The sequence below is a fragment of the Rhipicephalus microplus genome, chromosome 7 (assembly GCF_043290135.1).
Source record: "Rhipicephalus microplus isolate Deutch F79 chromosome 7, USDA_Rmic, whole genome shotgun sequence".
In the NCBI taxonomy this organism is placed as follows: Eukaryota; Metazoa; Arthropoda; class Arachnida; order Ixodida; family Ixodidae; genus Rhipicephalus; species Rhipicephalus microplus.
In genome coordinates this window covers 5,086,135-5,109,755 of record NC_134706.1, presented here as the reverse complement: position 1 = coordinate 5,109,755, position 23,621 = coordinate 5,086,135, and the positions used below count along the sequence as shown (strand labels likewise).

The 23,621-nt window shown below is 44.6% G+C and overlaps 2 protein-coding genes and 2 non-coding genes across 6 annotated transcripts in view; 1 reads left to right on the top strand and 3 right to left on the bottom strand.

Moving 5' to 3' along the window:
- LOC119179002 (chloride channel protein 7) overlaps positions 1-4,117 on the bottom strand; it is a 59,238-nt gene extending 55,121 nt beyond the window's left edge. The window contains exons 1-2 of one of the 2 annotated variants that reach the window (XM_075868507.1): positions 3,945-4,117; positions 1,355-1,438 (exon numbers count right to left, since the gene is read on the bottom strand). In XM_075868507.1, coding sequence (XP_075724622.1) covers positions 1,355-1,438; positions 3,945-4,046 — 186 coding nt within the window. In that variant the 5' untranslated portion in view covers positions 4,047-4,117. Of the gene's footprint in view, positions 1-1,354; positions 1,439-3,528; positions 3,659-3,944 lie in introns of those variants that run through there. The other variant, XM_075868508.1, reaches the window with a different exon arrangement.
- A 157-nt stretch (positions 4,118-4,274) lies between these two features.
- LOC142767234 (large ribosomal subunit protein eL38) lies at positions 4,275-11,715 on the top strand. Of its 2 annotated transcripts, XM_075868510.1 has the most exons (5): positions 4,275-4,363; positions 4,496-4,520; positions 4,761-4,821; positions 10,108-10,233; positions 11,667-11,715. In XM_075868510.1, exons 2-5 carry the CDS (start codon positions 4,518-4,520, stop codon positions 11,690-11,692), a joined length of 216 nt encoding a protein of 71 aa, XP_075724625.1. In that variant the 5' UTR covers positions 4,275-4,363; positions 4,496-4,517; the 3' UTR covers positions 11,693-11,715. The 2 variants fall into 2 exon arrangements, with proteins under 2 accessions (XP_075724625.1, XP_075724624.1); XM_075868509.1 differs by lacking the exon at positions 4,275-4,363 and having other exon boundaries at positions 4,364-4,520.
- A 10,780-nt stretch (positions 11,716-22,495) lies between these two features.
- On the bottom strand, positions 22,496-22,567 carry TRNAQ-UUG (transfer RNA glutamine (anticodon UUG)). The gene has a single exon. It is a non-coding gene; the product is annotated as a tRNA-Gln (tRNA).
- Positions 22,568-22,573: 6 nt separating this feature from the next.
- Positions 22,574-22,645, bottom strand: TRNAE-UUC (transfer RNA glutamic acid (anticodon UUC)). Its single transcript has one exon. It is a non-coding gene; the product is annotated as a tRNA-Glu (tRNA).
- Between the last annotated feature and the right edge of the window lie 976 nt (positions 22,646-23,621).

Genomic DNA, 23,621 nt, shown 5'->3' with positions numbered 1-23,621 from the left:
GCACAACGGAAGAAGTCTTGCCTAGCTTACTGGCAGCCATAACAATGTTCACACTACATCTACTTCCTAATTGTTTTCAGCCTGTGAGATATGCTATGAATGTACAGTGTACCTACAACACCTATCCTATCTCTTTTCTGCAACCATTCTCGAAGTTAACATAGCGGACTTCTTTAAACGTTCAGCAAAAGTGGCCTCTGCAACATGAAGTTAGCCTACATCTTAATGACACATAACCTGTGCATTAAAGCTATCACTCATTTGGTACTCAGATGACTTGGTGAGAGCCGACTTAAAACAAAACACCACTATATTGCTTTTTTCACAGCTTTCAATTGTTTCGATGAGAAGTTTAACAGCTGTTTTGAAGATCTAGGAGAATACTGCCACCATACATAATTGTTTTGAAACATCATACAAATGCCAGGAAATCGTAGTACATTATTCTCAGGCTAATCCTTGTTTGCGAAGTTCAGCCCTCCTTTGTTTATATTCTTTGACACTTTTCGAGCTCTCTCAAACCAAAACTGGTTGGTAATGAGGAGCCTGTAATTAATTATCTGTTGCGTGCTGCATGAAACGATGTGCCGTGTTATGATTAATGGCAAATTCCACTGGTCGGTCCGGAGCAGCCTTCAAAATCATAGACTGAGCCCTCGAATTGCGCCAAGCCAGATCTGCGAGTGGAACACGTGAATGCCCCGCATGATGTTGATCTGGCCGTTGTTTACGCAAACGTCGCAAAGCCGGTTGCAGAAACGACTTATTTTTCCGCTCTCTACATTTTCCTGACAACTGTGTCACCACTGCAAAGCACGCACTTCGGCCACGCAGTCGCTGAAAGCAGAGATATCGCTTTCTGATTTTAAGAATGTACGCAAGTGCACAGGGTGACTAGACATTGCCTCAAAAAATGCTGAAGACAACCTAGCTGCCCAATTGTACCGGAAATGACGGCAACGCATTTTCAAAGTTCCGGCAAAATCCATCTCTGCAAGGCGGAATGCTTTTTCGCAGAGTGAGAAGCACCGAATCTGCCAGTAGAAAATGCAAACTTGCTCCAAATCTACCAGCAGAACGCAGATTCTCTGCTGTGTAACAAGAAAACTTCCTCGCGCTCGACGAGTGGAATTCGCCATAACACGCCACAAGCAACACATTGCAGCAAGAAAAAGCAAGGCCAAAGTTTTGTGTCAGTGCCCCTTTATACTTATGAAAGAAGTATTTCACAAAGAACACAAATAATTCAAATATATTCTCCTACTTCATAGTCTGTCATGGATAAGAATGATTAGCAAACTGTTTCGCTTTCCAGGATCTGAAGACGAGTTTGTGAATCGGCTCACTGACGTACCTCGTATTTCTGTGACAGCAGATCAAGCGAGCCAAGCTCACGCATTCGCTTGTTCGTTCCATTGCTTCCAAGGCTGTTGATTGACTGTAAAAGCCAGCAGGAAAAAAAATATATGGAAGTGTAAAAACAAACCGAGAAATGGTAATCTCTCTTGGGATGTTAAATTATGTTACACTTTCTAATTGGGACTGTCTACTACAAAATTTCAATACCGTATGGGATGTATTCACGTGACATCATTTACATGGGGTGCTAACGCCGCAGCCCCATACTTGTGGTTGCATACATGAAAGTGATCATTGGAATTGGACCAAAGTTCTCGGCAAAACGTGTTATGACATTTTTTTTAAAAAAAAACGGCTTATATTTCTGTCACACGAGCACTTCAGTGTTCATAATGAGAAGACTTCTTTTGAAAAGAAGTTTTGCCCAGACACAGTAATCACAGTAACAGTAATTTCTTTTGCAGGAGCGGTCTTTTTCTGAGAAGAGAGTTGATCCATTTCCTTCACAGCCCTAAAAGAGTAGACTCGAAACTATGGGTGTCAGCATTTATGAATCAGCAAAAAAAAGGGGGGGCTCAAACGTTACTTTTCCCACCTAAGCTTATAAAACAAATTAATTTCTTATGTTGTAGAAAGGGTAATGAGCCCTTGAAAAGACAGATGCTTGGGCTAGTTGGTCATTTGGATTCAACATATTTGCACAGCGCAAGAAAACAAATAGTTACGGCATAACTACGGAAGGAATAAACATGGACAGGAAAGAGCGCTCTTTCCTGTCAATGTTTCTTCCTTCTGCAGTTACGCTCTAACTCCTCATTTTCTTGAAAAGACGAATGCATAGGCTAGTTGGCCATTAGGAATCAACATATCTGCAAATCTGCGCAAGAAAATGAGTAGTTACGGCGTAACTATGAAAGGATTAAACACGGACAGGGAAGAGCGCTCTTTCCCGTCCATGTTTCTTCCTTCCATAGTTACGCTCTAACTCCTCATTTTCTTGCACTGTGCAAATATGCTGAGCCCTTGAACGCTTACTTTCTTGAACACTATCATGAGAAGGTCAATAGCCTATAGGATACAAGGCAACACTTAGCACGTTGCACACATGGTAACAACAAAGGCATTGTCGTAACACGTATGGTCATCGTGGATGACCAAACAGCCCAAGATGTGCACGAAGAACGACTATATATCAGAGGAACATTAAATAATAAATATGAAGATCCATAATTTTATCCCGACTGATTCTGTTCTAAAACCTAGCACACCACTTTTGGTACTTTGTTTAGAAGAAAACACTATAAAAAAAAAGATCGTCGGTGCAGAGTGTCTGTCAGGCAATGTCTCTGTAGAAGACCACTTATGTAAAAAAGTTTTTGCCGACTCGTGCAACAGAGCTCTTAGCAACATGCAGTGCCACCAACTATCAGACTGTCATATACTGGATCACTGAAAAACCACAGTTGTGGTGCCTGGAAGAAGGACCTCAGTGAATACCTCCACTTAACTGTTGTTTACATGTCTCGTCTGGTGCCATCTCCTCTACGCTGTTACTACCACTGGTAAATTGTTACATGCCTGCCATTGCTTTACAAGTAATAGAGAAAATACTTCAACATTTTATCCAGACACTTGAAAATTTGTCTCATTTTCCAAATTTTTTTTTCTCCGAGGCATTTTCACAAGGCTACGTCAACAAGATCATCTGCATAGCCATATGCGATTTTCTTGATGATTCGAGAAGAGTTAATCAGAATTTGACACTACAGAATTTCTCCCAACAGCTTATATTGTATTTCATACTATTGTATTAAATGTTATATTTGCAGATATATAAACTACAGATTTTTGAAATTTTATTTACACTCAAGCGACCGATTTATTCCTCATACTTCATCTCAATTCAAAAATTTCCCTGCTTAATCTAGCGTGTGGGTAGGAGCCATGAATCAGTGTTCACTACTGTAGCTCAAGTAAGAAAATACGAAAGCATAAGCCAATTAACGCTGCGGCCTGCCTACGACCACTTACCACCCATTCGCTCAAGTTTCCCTTCCTAAACAGTGCGACGGGTAGAGGTACCGTTAAAAACGAAACAACGCGCAGTCGAAAAAAAAAAGTAAACATGAGCGATCTGTGCGCGAGCTTAGTCATCAGGCAACTACGTACCTGTGCAGCGCAGAAACTTTTACATTATGTTGCGCTAGAGTTCAGTGTGAAGCAGACTCGGATGTCACAGGCAGGCGCTATCGGCAATGTTCAAGGTTCTTCCTTCAGCCGAGATAGATAGCGCTCAAAGCACGAGTCTCCTATACGTCGAAGTACTAACATTCCATAGACTCCTTCCTACAGCGAAACTAAAACTACGGGATCCTGCCTGCGTTGATGCGTATGCATCCTTGTTATGCAGAAAAGATATATAAAAAGCGGAGTGCGGGTATTCGAGCTTCCGCATATCACGTTGTTCCTAAACTTATGACTGACAGCTTCGGAACAACAAACGAGTCGCGCGAACGCGGAGGCGCTTTTTGCTTTTTTTTTTTTTTTTTCTTGAGAGGGGGGGAGTCACAAAGTGGTAAACTCACGCCCGATGTTGATGGCTGGTGGTCTGCTTCGAAAAGAGGCGTTCGCTCATCATCACTGCCGTCTCGATTAGTACGATCCGTTTTTCTTCGCAATCCTGGCATCGCTTCGCAATCGCCCGATCGCCTTCATACAAACGCGAGCATGGGAGGATGCTTCCATGCACGTGATTACACGTGACTCTACACGTGACCTCACAAATAAACTTTATTTGGCTGTTTCGTATTAAAACAAAAAAAACAACTTATGAGTTTGCTTTTTAAAACTACTAAACAAGCAGTTATCAACAATTATTTGTAATTTTTTTGAAATGTTTTTTTTTGGCAAAAAAGTTTTTTTTTTATTATACGAAACTACGGCCAATGCGTGTGACGCTGAAATTGCTCTCTTTTCCAACACGGCGCTGCCATTTCCAAGTCGGGTAATTATACGTTTCAATTACAAATCGTGTGGAATCGTTGGTGAATGCTGTCTTGATTGTAGTTCTCTGTGAGAAGTTGTAGACTATAATTTGTGAAGTTGTCGCTCATCGCAACATATTGTTGCTTTTCAGGCTGCCCGTCGAATAAATCACGATGGTAAGTTGGAAGTCCTCTCATGATCTTTCGCTGCGGTTGCTTCTCGGTGTAAAATTTTGTGTGCGTGTCTTTTAGCGTTTCTGTAAAGTTTGAGTAGCGCCACTTGCTTGGAAAGTTGACCGCATTGCGATCGATTACCGTGAGTGTGCAATGGTTGCGAAAACGACAGCGTGACTGCGGGCATTTCTCGTGTTGCTCAGTGCATGCATGTATGATCGGTTGTTTGCTTTCTTCCCACAGCCTAAACAACTGAAGGAGATCAAGGAGTTTCTCCTGACGGCGAGGCGGAAAGATGCCAAGTGTGAGTACTCATTCGCAGATGCACATTTTGTCATGCATGCGTTAGGCTGTCGTTAAACTGCGTACTTTACGTTCACTATATGTGCTCATTAAGACAAATAACGCTGTTCTCTACTACTGTTCTGTGGGTTACTCCTTAACAAGTGCGGTATAATATGTGTGAATTATAGTGCATTCTCGGAATATGTACAGAAACGTAATCAGTGCTCACGAGCCAATATATACCCCCGCCGCGATGGTCTAGTGGCTAAGGTACTCGGCTGCTGACCCGCAGGGCGCGGGTTCGAATCCCGGCTGCGGCGGCTGCATTTCCGATGGAGGCGGAAATGTTGTAGGCTCGTGTGCTCAGATTTGGGTGCACATTAAAGAACCCCAGGTGGTCTAAATTTCCGGAGCCCTCCACTACGGCGTCTCTCATAATCATATAGTGGTTTTGGGACGTTAAACCCCACATATCATCACGAGCCAATATACTGTGGAGATAGCAAGGAGACTGAACACCAAGTGGTGAACATTTGTGTTACAATGCGTTGAAATTTACAAACCTCGTCAAATTGTTATTGTGTGAGGGATTTGCCAAAAGTGATACGCATTGTATTTTGTATCAGAACCTTTCGAAAATTCAATGTTCCATGCGTCGTCTTTGATCCTTTGTCATTCGTGACAGTGTTCACTTTGCAAGTACGGAGCTGCGCACTGGGTCAACATACTTTGTGGCGACTACTTTTGTAGCAAGTGCGAGCAATTTGGGTTCGCGATTTGTTTTTTACCGGCGGTACAATTACGAAATATATTGCGTTTAGGGGAGGCCATTTAATCTATTGATCATGAGTGACCAGTGAAAGTCGGTCTTTATGTTTGTCTGGCTAGTTTCATTTGTGAATGTCAAGCCGAAATTGGAAATAGATGTGTGCTAAAGAGCGCCAGACCAACAGTTTCTTTCTTGGCTCCACTACCCTTCCTGCAGGCACTATTTCCTCGTTGCCTCTCATTTGCTGAGCATGTCATGATTATGTGCTTTTTGGCTAGAAGCCATTTTTCTTTCTGCACCTTTAAAAACTCGCCCAACAAAGTGAAGGCAGAACAAGCGTGCAACTGCACGACAATGCAGTGCAGGAAACGATGCACTACTTTATCACCCTTGTATACATAATGTTCATGTGATGTCACTTCCGCCGTTGTCGCCCTCTCCCACCATGCCTGGGTACCTACGGCAGTTCGCGTGCTGCAACGCGGTTTGTTGGGGGCTCGAATACCCGAATTCCCGCGATCGCCATCATGATTTTAACCGCCTCCCTGACACGCTGATTGTGCACACAGTGGTCGCAGACAAGTTTGTATGTACATCAGTATCTTGGTAAGCTATCTCTGTTTGCAGGTAAGTGCTTGGCTATAGCACTTACCCGGAATGAAGTGACACCTGAAGATGCATATATCACCGAGTTTCTTCAAGTAGTTTTTTTGTTAATCTACGCCAGCCAAACACGCTGGTACTTTCTGAAAATCGCAATGTGCGTTCTCAATTTTGGGTAATAACATTCGGCGAAAAAACATCCCGAAGCTCTGCTCCCTTTTCGGCGACTACTAAATCAACTTGCCTCACTAGCAGCCCTTAAACTTGCATCGTAAGGCAAAACTAAATGGGCGCAAGCACGAGGAGACAACACGGCAGCGGTAAGCGACCGGAGTCGGTAGATATCCGGGCATGTTGGCGGCGCATTTCGAAAGTGACGAAGGGGCACTGCGTGTCGCACGTGCACACTATGTATAGGGAGCTTGCATGAACGGTGGCGACGCTATGGACTCTGGGTTGGCTGCCATTTTTTTGTCAGAGGTGATATTCACGAGAAATTCATGAATATAGGAGCTGTCGACACGCGCCTGCAAGTGCACGTCGCTTACACAGTTGCCCGCACGAAGCGAGAGTGGGTCTACCCAGAGCAAACTCTCGTCTGTTCTTCGTACCGCTCGAGGTATTTCTGGCACAGCGGTGCGGTGTAGTCTTCCGGTTAGGCTGACGTCGTGCACGACCCTTCTTGGAGTTAAATTTGCGTCGCGCTGTATCACGCCTGCAAGCTACGCCAACGCTTGCAAACACAACTGCGCTGCTGCACTCCCCTACCGCCTCTGACAAAAAAAATGGCTGTCTACCCAGAGTGCCTAGCGTCGTCGCCGTTCATGCAAGCTCCCTATACAGACCAATCAATAGATTATTTCCTCATAGTGTCCCATGAACTAATTGCCAGCATCACTAACTGCGCTGACAATACTCAGTACCATGAGAATACTCTAGAGCCCTTCACTATGGTATGCTCATAATCATATCATGCATTTGGCTGATATGATTATGAGGTTAGTAAAACACCACTAGGTATTGTTGCAAGTGTTTCGACAGTCAGTGTTAATTTGTTGGCTCATGTTAATAATGCGCTTACTTTAAGGTATGTGACCACCTTTTTGTAAATTTTTTTAAATTTTGACCTTTGCGATATTTTAAAATGGGCTTATAAAGGATCTTTTTAAATGATGTTCATATGCAGAAAAGGGTGAAAAAAATCAGAATTGGATTTGTTATTGACAAAACATTGCCCAAACTTGGCTTTTACGCGAACAGTTATAACTTGAGAACGGAGCGCCGGAATTATGAAGTTTTTGGCACAAAAGTAGCCAACTCATGGTACTGTGCAATGAACTGGGATCTTTGCCATTTGATTATTGGGAATCAAGTTACAGTAAAAATACCAAGGAAAACAAAAAAATGGTGTTTTTTCCCTGCAATGCTTCAACTAAAGCATTTTTACATAAAAACTTACCAATCATTTTTATTGATCCTAGTTCGTTGCACGGTTCAGTAATAAAGGAACGAATATACAAAGTTTCATTGAAAAAGATTTATTGGTCATGAAGTTACAACTGCTGGCGTAACAAAAAAGTGCAAAAAATCAAGTTTTGAGCAAAACGAGTTTAAAGTTTTTCAATGCTTGTACAACAGGATGATGGCGCCCTACACAGTTAAAATCCACCCGGCACATAGGTAGGGCCCTCCTTAGATGCCATGAGCTCTTTTTTAGCTTTTGTTGCTGCCCGTCTTTTCTTCCGCTGTTGTTTTGCTTCACCAGTCGACTTACGCTGGGCCTTCCTTACACGGTGCTGGTCCCTAGTGTAGCATGATACGATAGCGTAGTGGCCAGTTTCGATGCCTGCTTCTTTCAAAATAGCCAGTACACTTCTGTTACCATCATTGAAGTGGCTACAGCATCGTATAAACCAAAAAGTAGGATGGGCAGGCTCACGTGAACATCTTTGGGAACCCGTTGCCAAATCATACCGTTGAAGCACTCGTTGGCGTTTTGGGTTTTCCCGTGCAGGCACTTCTTCAAAAGTCATGCAAAGGTCAGCGTACACAGGCTTCACTTTAAGTACCTCATTAGATAGGCCTCCCTTGTGCTTGTAGTATCCACTTCCCAGTGCGTTCCGTCGGTTAAAACCGCACCAACTCTCAGGGCCAAGAGGGCACAGACCATGCCTTGGAGTTTCATCTGTGGAACTGCAATGGAGCAGGCTCGCTAATGTGGCTTGCTTCATTGCCTGCAAGTCTCCCACATTTGTTCTGATTGCAATACCATAATAGTTCTGCAGCCTGTCAGTTAGAACATCTGTTAATTTTCTTTTCCCTCCAAGTCCGCGAACAGTCTTTTTGAGCTTTCGTAGGCGGCATCCTACACGCTTCTGCACGTGCCCGATACACTCAAGTTTGCGCACACTATTTGGCCCATATATGTCCTTTATGGCCGCATGGCTCTTGGAGTCGCCATCTCCATAGAAATCTACATATTTCAAACCACGACTTCTTTCTGCACACTCAAACATACGGTAGAGCCCTACTGCCTCCATACCACCAGCACTATCGGTATAGTTGGCTTGGCACTGAGTATGGTTTGCCTTCCACTCCAGAAATTCAGCACTTGTGGGGCTCAACTTGCTTTTCGAATGACATGCCCTGCATTTGCTTGACATGCCTTCTACATCAATAATTTTCCCAGTATCAATCGATATCAAAGACACGCAGCCATTCAATGAGGAATGCCCTCGCCTTTGCCACGTACCGTCACCTGACACACCACATTCAGTACTTCGCACAACACAACGCACTTCAGTAGCGGCATTCATCATTGATTTAGATGCAACATTCTCCGCAGCTTTACAAAGCTTTGCAGATATCTTTTGGTAGGCAGAATGCCAAGGCGGCGGCATGTTCATGACTTTCGCCAGTGTCACAGCTCCAGAATACCCCTTGCCTAGCTGACGCATTGCGTATACCAGACGCAGGTTGTTTTCAATAGAACTTCCTGTCTTCTTTGATGATTCAAATGAGTGTACATATGCGCATGCACCACACACAACAGCATATGAGAAGGATATTCCATGCTGGGAGCACTCCTCCAGGCTCAGCGAGGTGTTCTTGCATTCCGAGCAGGCGAGCATTGCAAAAAGAGATGAAAGGATCTCCATGTCAATAATCCTATTACCCTGCAGTAAAGGGTCTGGCATCGGCACTTCACAGTTGTCATCCAAGTTCGCAAGCGCCGCAGCACTCGCCGATACATCCCCGTCCACATGGCCGACGGTCTGAGCATTCACAGTGTGTCGATTGCCAATGAACTTTCGTTTCAGCCGTCTTTTACCCTGAACTTCGCCATACCTGCTTACAAAAACGTTCAGCCTATATTTGTACTACTGCTACTAAAGATATCACGTGTAAAAAATACAAACTACGCAGAATTAACAGCAGCAGCATGAAGCGCGCAAAGTAAACAACAGAGACTCTCGTAGCTTCACGCGTCCCCCTTACGGATATTTAATGCAACGTTTGAAAGAACAAAGACTTCTAAGTTGTCTTTAAACAAGTTTATAGTTATCAAACGAATACATAACAGAAAAACTACATTTGCTGCTGATGTTCGCTAACTTATCAGTTTCTGTTAGCACACAACACTAGTTTCGGTTTCGCAACCGTTCACCACATGTTCGAAAATTGGCTATAACTTCGCAACTAAATAAGATAGAACCATACTCGTTTCGGCAAAATATTTTTGAATGATTGGGAATTCTTGCAATATGAAAATTAAAAAATGCGTTTTTTTTTTAATGCGTTTTCAAAGGTGGTGACATACCTTAATGAAAGACGCTGCATATTCATATTTTCTTATACTGCTTGTGATCAGCAGATGGCACCCTGTACAACGTTCAAAAAGTTGATGTGTGACGTTCTCTTCATTCTGTGCAGCGGTGAAGATAAAGAAGAACCCTGACAATGTGACCAAATTCAAGGTGCGTTGCAGCAAGTACCTCTACACAATTGTCGTCACCGAGAAGGAGAAGGCTGAGAAGCTCAAGCAGTCCCTTCCCCCAGGTTTGTGGTCATGCACTGCTGCTGTGTATGTGTGCATGTGAATGATTGATTGTTCGCATTATTACATAAGAGAAACACCTGAACCACTCACTCGTCTTTCACTGCTGCCATGCTGCAGTGATTGATAGTAATGCAGTGAAACGTCGCTGATATGATCATGACTTGTACGAATTTCAGGCTAATACGAATTTTCATGTAATCTGAATCGAGGCCAATAAGCCTGCAATGTTATGGAGTGCGATTAATGCAAACTGCTTTTCATCCTGTGACGTTTGATGAAAACATGCGCTACCATGCAGGTTGCAACAGGTACCACCTATGCTACTGCAGCAAATTGTGCAAGTGACTCTTATAGGCCCTCATAAGATTTTGCCAGTCTTTGTGTCTCGGGTGGCGTTGGTGTTGCCATGTCCCCCCTCCCTCCGCCTTGACTTGTGCTGCTGTTCTCGAGGCAGGGATGTTAAACCGTGTTTGTGTGTCTGCCACATCAGTGCACGTCATGTCCTCACAATCGGACGTGTAAGGGAAAGTAGCAGAGTACCGAAAGAGCAGGATGGTGGTAGAAGTGAGACTTCACACTGTAAACATGCACGATTGTTTGGAACATGCACATAAGCCAACTCTCAAATTTGTACGGAAGTTACTTTAATGTTGAGCAAACCTCCCGTGATTAAAAATAATAAGGGATGGTAGTTCTAAAATTTTCGGGCCTCCATTCATTGTGTGCAATGTGCATCATAGGTCGTTTTGTCACAGTATAATGTAGTAGAAGAGTAAAATAGCAGCCAATCGTCACACAATGTCAACTGCTTAACGAGTTCGTGGTTCAATACTTCCCTCGCTAATTGCTCAGCCATAATTCATCATCGTCAGCAGCAGCCACGTGCAACTTCAATAAAGGGCACATAACGCGTCAGATGTGTTGCGGGTACCTTGCTGACCACATAAAGGTAATTCATCTTCAGGAGCAGCCTCGTGCAGCTGGATAAAGGGCTTATAACACGTTATTGCAGGTGCCATTATTCTTCAGTGGGTGTTCTACTTTACTGACAATGATTTATGGCATAGTTGATACCTTGCAAAAAAGGCAAAACTTCGAAGACAGTTGACCTTGCCTTCACACGAAGCTGTGCTCAGAATACGCATTAGGCAGTATTGTAATTAGTAAATTTTTAGCTTGGCTCGTTTCTGTGATGAAAACACTGTGGGCAGGCTGAAGCTGTTCTGAATCGGCTCATATCAAAATATGTGGCAGCATCAGAGCTTCCAGGCTTTTTCCGCTGCTCTTCCGATACCTTGGTAGAATAGGCTCATAGTCTTGCACGTTAGTCAAAGTAAAATTTTGAATCGTTGATCAAGTTAATGTAAATCATGCGTGTGCCTTTTTTTTCTTGCATGCCTAACACAAAACGACTTCTCTTCTTTTGTTTCAGGTCTCCAGGTGAAAGAGCTCAAGTAAATAAATGGATTGCTAAAAAAACATCTCAAGACTGTTTTAAGGGTCATTTTCATTTTTGTAATTGTGGAATGAATTTGGAGCTGCATGAGCACTTTTTCACAGACTCCACAGGCATTGAGTAAGAGGGGCAATACACAAGAGACATGTACATATACATATGGAGTTGTAAAAATACAAAAAAAAATAGAATTGCAATATAATAAACAAAAAGCATTACAGTTAAGTATGTACATGTAAAGGAGATGCATGCATACATATAGTAGGCAAAAAGGTGCATTTTTTGGACAGAAAAAACTGAGCACTTACAAGGCACAGGTCGCGTACTTAGGTGCGACAATCTTAAAACGAGTTCATGTTTTAAAAAATGAAAACTAATGTCACGCAAGATAGAAACAATATATTGTCACAAAGACACAGGTACAAAACAGGGTGTTTACTTTTGTAACCCAAGGGCCAGAAAACACGAACACCAGAGCTTGCACACACAGAACTATTTCGTTGTCCTCCTCAGACGCTGGCTACTATAGTTGCCAGCCTACTTTACGTCAATTCCCCCCTTTCAAGAGTGACCGTCCCAGTCGATTGACTGAGGTGCTAGAGGTGGCCATGAAAAAAAATGATTACGTCAACAAAAAAAAAATAAAGCCCACGTTGTTGAGGATAATAAGGAAAAAGTTCGAAGTGTTCATAACTCACGGGCGTGGTACAGTTTCATCCAAACTACATTAACTACTTCTGGACGTGGACGTCTTCGGTTTAAACTGGTGTCAGAGCTTTGGGAAACTACCTCGTAATTCACGCCACTGAGGCAGCGCACAGCTTCGTAAGGGCCAAAGTAGCGTCGCAATAGCTTCTCCGAAAGCCCACGATGTTGAACTGGTGTCCACACTTATGCATAGTCACCTGGTTGATAGTTGACGTTCCTTCGGCCTTGGTTATAACGGTGAGCGTCGATACCTTGCTGCGTGCTAATGCGGTTCCGTGCAAGCTGGCAGGCTCCCTCGGCTTTCTCAACGAAGCGTCAACGCTGTCATTTCCGCTAGTGTCCTGGTCTACGGGGAGCATAGCGTCTAACGCTGTTGTCACGCGACGGCCATAATCAAGCTCGAATGGTGTTAGGTCTGTGGTCTCTTGCATAGCGGTGTTATAAGCAAATGTGACGTACGACGAAATTTCATCCCACGTTTTGTGCTCTACATCAACATACATAGATAGCATGTCGGCCAGTGTTTTGTTTAACCTCTCCGTCAAGCCGTTCGTTTGGGGATGATAAAATTTTCCGGTGGTTGGTGTGCGACAGCTTGGTGATTTTTTGCAATAACTCTGCCGTAAATGCTGCTCCGCGACCGGTTATGAGAACAGCAAATGCACCATGACGCAAAACAATGTCGTGGACAAAGAATCTGGGGACTTCAACTGCAGTTTCCTTAGGCACAGCTTTGGTTTCTCCATAGCGAGTCAGATACTCGGTTGCGACGATTATCCACTTATTTTCTGAGGATGACATAGGGAATGGACCAAGAAGATCCATTCCCACTTGCTGAAATGGTGCTAGAGGTGTAAAGGTTGGAGGAAACAGGCGGGTTTTGCAAGTGGAACTTTACGCCTCTGACAGTCACGGCAGGTGCGGACATAGCGCTGAACGGACGAATACAGCTGTGGCCAGTAGTATTTCTCTCGGATGCGCGCTAATGTCCTAGCAAAGCCTAAGTGACCGGCCGAAGGATCGTCGTGGCACGCCTGCTAAACTTCCTCACGCAGTGCCGTTGGAACGGCGAAGAGGAAAGTTTCCTGGCTGCTCTCAAGATTTCTCTTGTAGAGAACATTGTCCCGCAGGCAATACGTTGTTAAACCACGCGAGAGCCGGCGTGGGACGATAACGTCTTCTCCTTGAAGGTGCTGGATGACTGGAAGTAGCTCAGTGTCCTCACGTTGAATCTCAGCCATCCGCACCACATCGACGATGCCAAGAAATGGTAAATCTTGTTCAGTGTTAGATGACGTCGGGGAAATAGGAGCACGAGACAGGCAGTCAGCATCTGTATGCTTATGTCCTGATCGGTAAACCACCGTTATATGTCGTACTTTTGAAGGCGGAGGCTCCAGCGGGCGAGACGGCCTGATGGATCCCGTAGATTGGCAAGCCAACAGAGAGAATGGTGGTCACTGACCACTCGAAATGGCCGGCCGTATATGTAGGGTCGAAATTCGCTAATGGCCCAAACAACTGATAGGCACTCTTTTTCAGTGGTAGAGTAATTAGCCTCTGCTTTTGTGAGACTGCGGCTCGCGTAAGCGATCACACGCGCTGCGCTGTTCTGCCATTGAACTAGAATGGCTTCAATTCCTACGTTGCTGGCGTCTGTGTGGATCTCGGTGTCGGCAGTGTCGTCGAAATGTGCCAACACTGGAGCTGTCTGCAGTGGATTGCGTAGCTCTACGAAGGCTTGTTGATGTTCTTCCGTCCATTCGAAAGTCACACCTGGCCATTTCAGTCTTGTAAGAGGTTCCGCAATTTTAGAAAATCCTTCGACAAAACGGCAGTAGCACGCACAGAGTCTGAGGGATCGCTGAACAGCCTTCTTGTCTCCAGGACGAGGGAAATCGGCAACGGCGGCCAACATCTGGCCGAACACCTCCCGGGCTCAGCACGTGGCCGAGAAACTTGAGTTCCTGATAACCGAAGTAGCACTATTCGGGCTTGATAGTAAGGTTAGCTCTCCTTATTACAGTGAGGACACTTTTTAGCCTTGAAAGATGCTCGTCAAACGTGCTTGAAAACACGACATCATCCAAGTATGCAAGACACGTCTGCCACTTTAGTCCAGCTAGTACAGTGTCTATCATGCGTTGAAATGTGGCGGGAGCGGAACAGAGACCGAAAGGCAGCACTTTAAATTTGTAAAGCCCGTCAGGAGTCACGAACGCGGTTTTCTCACGGTCGCCCTCGTCAACTTCAATTTGCCAGTACCCTGACTTGAGATCTAATGATGTAAAAAACTGGGCGTGGCGTGGATGGTCTAAGGCGTCATCAATCCATGGCAGGGGGTAAATGTCGCGTTTTGTTACTTTGTTAAGCCGTCGATAGTCGACGCAGAAACGTAGTGTGATGTCTTTTTTTCGTTACTAAGACAACAGGTGACGCCCACAAACTTGTCGAGGGTTGAATGACGTCATCATTCAACATTTCTTGAACTTGACGCTTAATCACCTCTCTTTCCTTTGGAGACACACAGTATAAATGTTGGCAAAGAGACCGCGCCGACTCCTCGGTAACAATGCGGTGTTTTGTAAAGGTGGTACGCTGAACTTTCGATGCTGTAGAGAAGCAGTCCGAGAATTCCCTCACAAGGTTTAGCAGCCGCTCCTTTCATGAATCTGGCAAGTCTGGATTAACGTGAATGCGGCTTCCCAGGTCAGCACAAGCTTTTGCATGCGAAGTCGTATCCAATGTGCCGATATCTGAAAAGTCGGCAATTTTACTGAGGAAAGCGACAGTAGTGCCTCTAGGGACGTGCTGAAACTCATTGCTGAAGTTGGTCAGCAGAACTCGAGAGCGTTTATTCTCTAACCCAACAAGGCATCGGGCTGTGCAGATGTTTCGTTTGAGCAGCAGCGGGATATTTGCCTCTGCAATACCTTTATAGTCGTTGAATTCATAGAAAAATGTCGCAGGTTACCAAGGTCAACACTCCACACTTCGGCGGTAACGTGACGTCATCGTCAACGATTCTGAAAGCATTGACGTAACTGCCGTGAGGATTGCGCGCTAAAGCGTGTGCCGTAGAAAACGTCATTTGCGACTCTTGCAAATCAATCACGGCTCCATTATCATGCAGAAAGTTCAGTCCGAGAATTAGGTCCCTCGAGCAACTCGGCAGTATTACAAAATCTCCAAGATACGTAAATCTGTGAATACTGGCTCGCGCTGTGCACCGTCTCACCGGAGTGAGAAAATGGCCTTCTGCCGTACGTATCTGTGACTCAGTCCACTGGGTAGAAACCTTCTTCAGCCTGCAGGCAAGACCGATGCTCATAACGGAAGTGTTTGCTCCAGTGTCAATTAGCGCCATTACTTCTTCGTCGTCCACAGTTACCGCAATGTTTGGTGTCACCACTCTTCGTACCACGTTTGACTGCGTCTGTACATCTTTTTGCTGCCGTCGCTGTTGTCGTAGTGGAGGATCTTACGTAGAGTCAGTGGCCTCACCTCCGGAGGTCGCTGAACTCAGTTTTCCCGACTTGCAGGACTGGGTGAACGGCGTCTCGGAGCGCCGCGTGAATAGGCTGGGCTCGGTGACCTGTAGTGAGCAGGCAACGACGAGCGAGACTCTTGTGACTGATGTTTGATACTGCGACGATTCGAGATGAAACTCTCTATTTCCAGTCGTCGCTCGCCAGGTCGTGGACGAGGGGCATTAGGCGAAAGGCCACGGAGACCCACATGACGGTATGGACATGTTCGGTAGATGTGTCCGGCTTCCCCGCAGTGGAAACAAAGGGGCCTGTGGTCGGGTGTACGCCAGATGTCACTCTTTCTCGGTCGTTCTTCGGCGAGCTGCGAGGACGGAAGCCTACCTCCATTTGCTGAGCGTGTCGCTCATTGAGGTAAAATACACTGGTTGAACTGCACGATGGAGGACGTCGCACTGCTTCCGCGTAGCTCATCTCGACGCAGTGCCTCTGTTGTGGTGCCTCGAACGGTTGGGGAGCGTGAACGGCTTGCCGTAGCTCGGCGCGCACCATCTCCGCAATGGAGAGGTGCTCTACAGGTGACGCAGTCACCTGCATCTTTTGTAGCTTTTCCTTAATGAGAGCTCTGATAAGCTCTCGCAACGCGCTGACGTCATTGACGAGAGTGACAGAAGTGACCTCACTTGGATGTACACCACGGTTATACTGTCTGGCACGCTGTTGAAGGACCCTCTCCATGGCAGTGGCTTCCTCATGGAACTCCGCAAGTGTCGCAGGTGGGTTTCGAATCAGGCCGGCAAAAATCTCTTCTTTAACACCACGCATTAGGTGGCGAACTTTCTTGGATTCGGACATAGAGGGCTCCGCACGCCTGAAAAGCCGATCCATGTCCTCTATGCAAGTCGTCACCCTTTCGTTAGGGCCTTGAACCCTTGCCTCTATAGCACGCTCCGCTGTCTCTTTCCTGTCCTCTCAAGCAAAGGCCTTGAGGAACTGCCGGTGAAACTCATGACGTAAGCGCTGCTTCACGGTTCTCAAACCACGTTTTCGCGGAGTCCTCCTGGAAGCAGTGCACATAGCGTAGCTTGCGCTCTCAGGTCCAATCGTTGATGACGGCGACCCGGTCGAAATGCTCAAGCCAGTCGTCGGCATCTTCAAAAGCAGCTCCATGAAATGTCTTCGGCGTCTTGAGCTGGTTTATAACCAGGTGCGCTGGTGCTGGCGCGGTGACATTAGGCGGTGTTTGATTCACAGTCCTCTGACGTTCAGACAGCAAACCGTGCTGTGGCTCGAGTCCCTGGAGACGACAGCTGGAACGTACGTGCACAGGGGTAAGCTCGGCTGAGCTACTCGATGGACTTGCGTCAGGGGTGCTCTCAGGGGACCATATCATCTACTGTACCCCGCACCTCCACCAGAAAATGTCACAAAGACACAGGTACGCAGGTACAAAACAGGGCGTTTACTTTCGTAACCCAAGGGCCAGAAAACGCGAACACCAGAGCACGCGCACACAGAACTACTTCGTTGTCCTCCTCAGAGGCTGGCTACTATAGTTGCCAGCCTACCTTGCGTCAATATTTCATAGCGGCAATACAGCAGGGTGCATTTCCTGCACGAAGAAACAGGCGATAAATGGCATAACTGCCTGTCAGAACCAGCTTATCTTGCGTAACATACCAGAAATTTGCTTTGATGATGGTGTAGGGCATGATGATATGGCATGAAGAACGGCAGATTAAGGATGCGCACTGGCTTATAAAAGCACCCTGTTTGTGATCCAAGTAAGATATACCAAATTGTGTGTAAAAGTGACAAAGTATCAGTAAGTCATGCAGCTTAATTGAAGAGCTTTGTGGCTGGTTATGGAGTCCCTGACTTTGCTGTACTTAGTGTAAAGCTTGTGTGTGCACCATAATTAGTGTGCCGAATCAAAATGTGTATTATCCATCCACACTCTTTTTCATGTTGTTTACAATGTAAAAAGACTTGCATGCTGGGGAGCAGCATTAGTACCTGCGGAACAACTAGCGGGACATGAAGCTGCGGCCCATGCACGCAGAGTGCACGATAACTCGGAGAACTGCTGCATACAAATTACACTTGCTTGCCACTGTTGGCAGCATCTCATGTGTATACGGCTCCACAGCTGCTGCAGATAGAAAATTTATTGTAAACGTGTACTATTTAGGGGCGGAGCACCTTACGGTCTAGGCTTGTTCATTGTGTGTCATCAGGTACATTGCATGCAAGGTACCCTTTACACGGCCACTTCTTGATGTAGGGAAGCACCCACTATGCTATTTGTCATTCTGCTGGTAATGTACCCGCTACACATCTGTAAAGCATTATGTGTACTTTGTGCTGGGGCTGATGACAAAAAATTAGTGCATAATTTTTTTTTTTGCCTTGAATGAAAACGAACATGAATGCGCTGTCACTCGCGAAAGGAAAAGGCCGATGCAGAAAAGCTAGCCCAGAGGTGAGAGTTCAGGAAGCAGTGGCATTGCTGATAAGCTACTACACTGGATGTGAGAGCGCGGCATGTGTCTGCTGAATGTCTACGCAGATGGCAAGCTACCCGGAAACAGGAGCTCGAGAAGCACTTAAAGGGTCCGCAGCTCCCGTTCATCAGCATCGGGCATTTAACGCACGTCAATAGGCAATGCGGAACCAAAGTCAAGTGTTGAACGTCCCGATAGACATTCAGAAAACGGTGAATGCCTTCCTAGTGTACCCGACAACGCAGCATAAAGAGAAAGTTGATAAGTAAGCCCTTGTACAAGACCAGCCCAGTCAAGAAATGAAACATTCACACATGTTTGAAGTACCCAGAAGACTCTTCTCTACAAATACCTAAATATGAAGAAAACTCTTATCGTCTATGCCCTCTTCAGGTCAGATCCCACCAAAGAATCATTGGCTCTACTTTTAACGGACTACAAAGCAGTAAGGCAAAGCAGAATGCAGGAACAGTCAACAATACAGGACAATATACGAATTATGACCAATGAAACATTGTAGATACTGTACACACTCGTCACTAATTTATATGCTTGAGTGGGCAGGTCTACTCGTCATGATTCACTTCGTAAAAATGTGGAGATTTTTTGTGTTGCCGTGCCATGGTTAGGCACTGATTAATAAGCTTTCTATTGCACTAAAGAGAACAGGTGGTATAAAAATTGGTTGCCGGTCTCTAAGGAAACTTGAAAAACGGCTAACATTCTGAAGATTCTTCGTTGGCTAACGCTGAAGATGTCAATGGCTAACATTGAGAAGTCGCTGGTGGGTTTTGACTTGTTCTACTATGCGGCCACGATATTAACGCCATTAATCTATTTGCTGATGCGAAAACTTCATCCCACATGAATGCAATGGTAGAAATTTCGTTGCATGAAGTTATAACTTGCCAGCGTTAGACGCCATAACCTACAGGTGGATCACAGTACAGCTAGTAGACGTGTGGCCCACTGGGTGGCCAGACAGCAACTAAGATAAGAGTACAAGGCTGCAAGAGAACACAGCGAAGATATTTTCTAGCTTTTGCATTATGTTAGCTCAGTAAGTCCGATCTGTTGCTAACTCTCATGCCTGTCTCATCTTTCTCACTTACTGAGCATGTGAAAGATTAATTTTAAACCTGTGCTTACAGTGCTCTAGACTAAACATATGTTTTAGCCTTCTGTTTTGTGGCACCTGCATACAGGTAAGTCTGCTCATGTAAACTAACACCAAGATCTCCAACCATTACAAGTGTGACCTGCAATTGATCACACATGGTGAAAGTTGCCATTTGTCTCTAGAATGTGTGCAAGATCCTGACCCAGCAAAAGTTAGCAAATTGTACATTGCTAATAGCAATCGTCAACAAGCCTGTAGCACATAGTGAATGAAAGAAATAAACTTTTATATTTCTGCACTGGCATTTCCGAGCGCTACAGCTCTGGGTCACCCTAGGCGGGAGGGTTTCTCATTCAAGAAATCCTCTGGCCATAAATTGCCTCCGGAGTCCTCGCGACAAGCCCTGGCAACAGACATTGAAGATTACATACAGAAGTTCATTATTTCTTAATACACAGATGAAAGCCAAGGTTTTCTGCCACAGTGTATCGCACTTCCTCTTGCTGTGTGTGTCAGCAGTTCTAAAATTAAGAGCTTGGTCTCTGCGTTTCATCCTAATCGAGTGAATGTACGCCGCAAGCGAACCTGGGATACATAAAATGCAGAAAAAGCTTCCCGAAATGATTGCTCGAGAAGCATAGCTTGATCATTAACTACCACAGGAATCGTGCTTGGTGGTACAGTCTTGTGATTAGACTGAGCCATGTAGGGCCACAACATTAAGTTGCTTTAGCTAATAATGGCAAATGAATTGGGCTCTTTAAGTTTGTGAAGAATATCCCGACCTTCATGGGCAGGCACTGTGTAGCTGACACAACGTGATGTATAAAGCAAGCTGCTGTATACGAGGCCTGGCACGATTTGAAATTGGCTGTGTGATGAATGCTGTCACAGACAGAAGGTGTGCCAGTCGCAATAAAACTGCTTCATATCCGTACAAACACTGAATTCCTTGTTTTTTCGAGATTTATTTGTAGCTGTGTCTGATGTGCTAATGGGGCATAAAGATCCAAAAGGAATACTACTAAATGCTTGGAACTATAAGCAATGTGTGGCTTGTGGCTGAAACTTTTTCTATCAGTTGAGTACTGCAAGTCAAATTAAAGAGCCACCTGTTTGTGTACATGTGCCTTGCCGGCAGAACAGCTGTAGAGACTGTCGGTAGTTTTCTTAGTCGCTTGAGCTGCTAGGTAAAGGTCGAGTCTACTGCGCAACATAGGGGTGTAGTGATCCGAAATATATGCTGAGAAATATTAAAGACTATTACTTTGTAAAGCCAGAGTGCAAAACTCTACCTGAAGCAAAAGAATAGACATCTTCATTTATTAAATACATAACTGGAACATCCTCTTATGCAGGACGTGTTTCCGAGAAAAAGTTTTTTACTGGGACTTCGTGTACCAGCCAAGGTTGGCCATGTTTTAAACAAGGCTGCTTGCAAAAGCTCTTGTGAACAAAGCCTTGTGGACTCTATGCATATTTCTGATAAGACCTTTTATTTGTGCATCAGCTGGGTTCAGCACCTGTTGTACTAATGCTTTCAGCATGTAGCATAAAATGCAATAAAAGGAGCGTCGTGAAGTACTCTGAAGAGGTGTGACATAATTGCGGTATTTCATGCCGACTACGGCTGGATGATGAAATGGAGTATGAACGTGGCCAAACCTATGTAACCTCACTATCTCCTTTGTGAAGATACAGATACTCTAGATTACATTAACAGTGCTAGTACTAGATGGCAGTTTTCAGTGTCTTGGCTATTAGTTAGCAGGGATGTTTAAATGTAAACTGATAAAGATATTAATTTGGCAATGCTCAAATTATTTTGTGGTGGTAGCCCTCTGTAGAGACAGCTAAATATATTCTTTAGAACACCAGTGCAAACGCCTACAAAACATGGACAGCTAAACATGAATGCATGCAGCACAGGTACTGAGATTTTTGTGCTGGTTTTCTCAAGATAATGCATATGCAACTAGCTCACCAGTACCACCTACGCAAGTTTATTTCTATTTGTTTGTACAGTCTTTATCTCTCCATTTTCGTTAAATAATGAATTTGAGACGAAGAACCAGAAAACTGAAAGCCAACTCCCACCAAATTATTTATTAACCAAAAGCAGCGTCACGAAGGTGATTACAATTGTGAACATGACGGAGAATTTCTTTTAATTATGTGGCAACACTGTGAAATGACGCAGTTGTTTACAAAGCACTGACTTGGATGTAGATACTCCAGAAAACGTATTTCTGACATATATACAGGAGAAGTAGTACTGAATCTCAGAAACCTAATATCCATAAGAGAAGAAAAGCAGCAAAAACATACATCGTGGCTCACCTCATAAGAAAACGCACCCAAATGCAACAAAAAAAAAAGGAGAGAAAAAGACAGTTTGAGAAGCGCAAAAAGATAAAAAGCAATAAAGGTTTCGCCGAGATTTGAACTCGGATCGCTGGATTCGAAGTCCAGAGTGCTATAGTTATAGCGCGAGAACAAAACGACGACACAGAGACAAGAAGGACACGAAAGACACGAGCGCTCGTGTCTTTCGTGTCCTTCTTGTCTCTGTGTCGTCGTTTTGTTCACGCGCTATAACTATCGTCATGCCATACCAACTAGCCCAAGCTGCCACACTTACAGAGTGCAAACCATTACACCATGAGACCAGGCTGCTCACACGACTGCACGCAGCTGGATCGACAGTTTATTTGCCTTTGAGCCATTCGCGATAAAATGATTCGATCATGATTCGGGCTGACCGCAATCTAAGTTAAGTGCCTAAATCATGCACCGTGCGCCGGATCTATGCTAGACAACTTGTGCATCACTCAAAGAAAAAAAAAAAAAAAACCTCACAATACCGTGAATTTAGGTTCAGCTGCGCAAAAGTACGTTCAACTACCCGAAAAGATAGGCGCGGCACCTACATTCGGCAAGATCCCAACATTTCAACATGCTTTATTTATGAAGGGAAGCAAAAAGAGGTCTCACCGAGATTTGAACTCGGATCGCTGGATTCAAAGTCCAGAGTGCTAACCATTACACCATGAGACCACAACGTTCCGACGCCGGGAATCGAACCCGGGCCTTCTGGGTGAAAGCCAGATATCCTAGCCACTAGACCACGCCGGAGATGCCCTGTCGGCCACTAATTTGGCTATATGACCCCACTAAACTTCACTAGCAACTTCATCATGTTTCGAACGCTTTGCAAACTTGAATGGATATACATCGTGTAAATCAATTACGTTTGTGATCAAACCGCGTCGGTAACGCAGAGGAAGCTTACGGGCATGGTTTGCGATCACGGGAGCCATGATTTTGAATGCCGCACCTAGGTTTGCCAGCGCGAGAACTCAAAATCTTGCGTTGAAGTTGCGGCGTACGAGTTCTGTGTGCCGTAATATATACAATAATAAATCGGCCTAGCAGCGCAAGCTTCGAACACAAAGTCCCGTTATTGCAGCGCGTGCACGTGTGTGTATTATTTTCTTCATCTTTGCTCACGCATCATTTACCTAATATAAACAACCTAACACTTGTCGTAACAAACACATTCAAACGCTACCAGAAAAAAAATTTAAAAAACTAATAAGCACTGATACTTTGTTTTCGCGACACGCAATATATTACTCAAAACAAGTGTAAAACATGTTTGAAGCATATGGTTTGAAGCCTTCAAGCGTAGCATTGTAAGAAACTATGCCTTCAAGACTGGTTGCCTGTAAAAATCTTTGAGGTCATGCTTTAAATTGCTTCCTTTTTTATCAACAATGACAATGCATTGCTGCAACCATTGTAAGCTGTTGTATCTTTCTGATGTGTAATTTTGTGATAATTCAGTAATTTTATTGTTCTGGTTTGGACACCACAAGGTACCTACTCAATACAAAAAGGACAACCACAAACACCATCATCATCATCATTATTGCTGCAATTTTTATTCTACTAGCAACAAAATGACTGATAAGTGCTAATAATGTGTCGCACTGACATGTATTTGAATTGTACTTGCTTATATTGTGGAACTTCAAGTTTTATGACTTTTGAAATTCTCAAAGTTTTACAATTTTGGAGGCTATGCTTTCTACGTGTTATGTGATCGCCT

Coding starts and splice junctions, on each gene's coding strand:
- LOC142767234 (XM_075868510.1), top strand. Junction 4,822..10,107: donor GAGGCGGAAAGATGCCAAGT/GTGAGTACTCAT, acceptor CATTCTGTGCAG/CGGTGAAGATAAAGAAGAAC. Junction 10,234..11,666: donor CAAGCAGTCCCTTCCCCCAG/GTTTGTGGTCAT, acceptor CTTTTGTTTCAG/GTCTCCAGGTGAAAGAGCTC.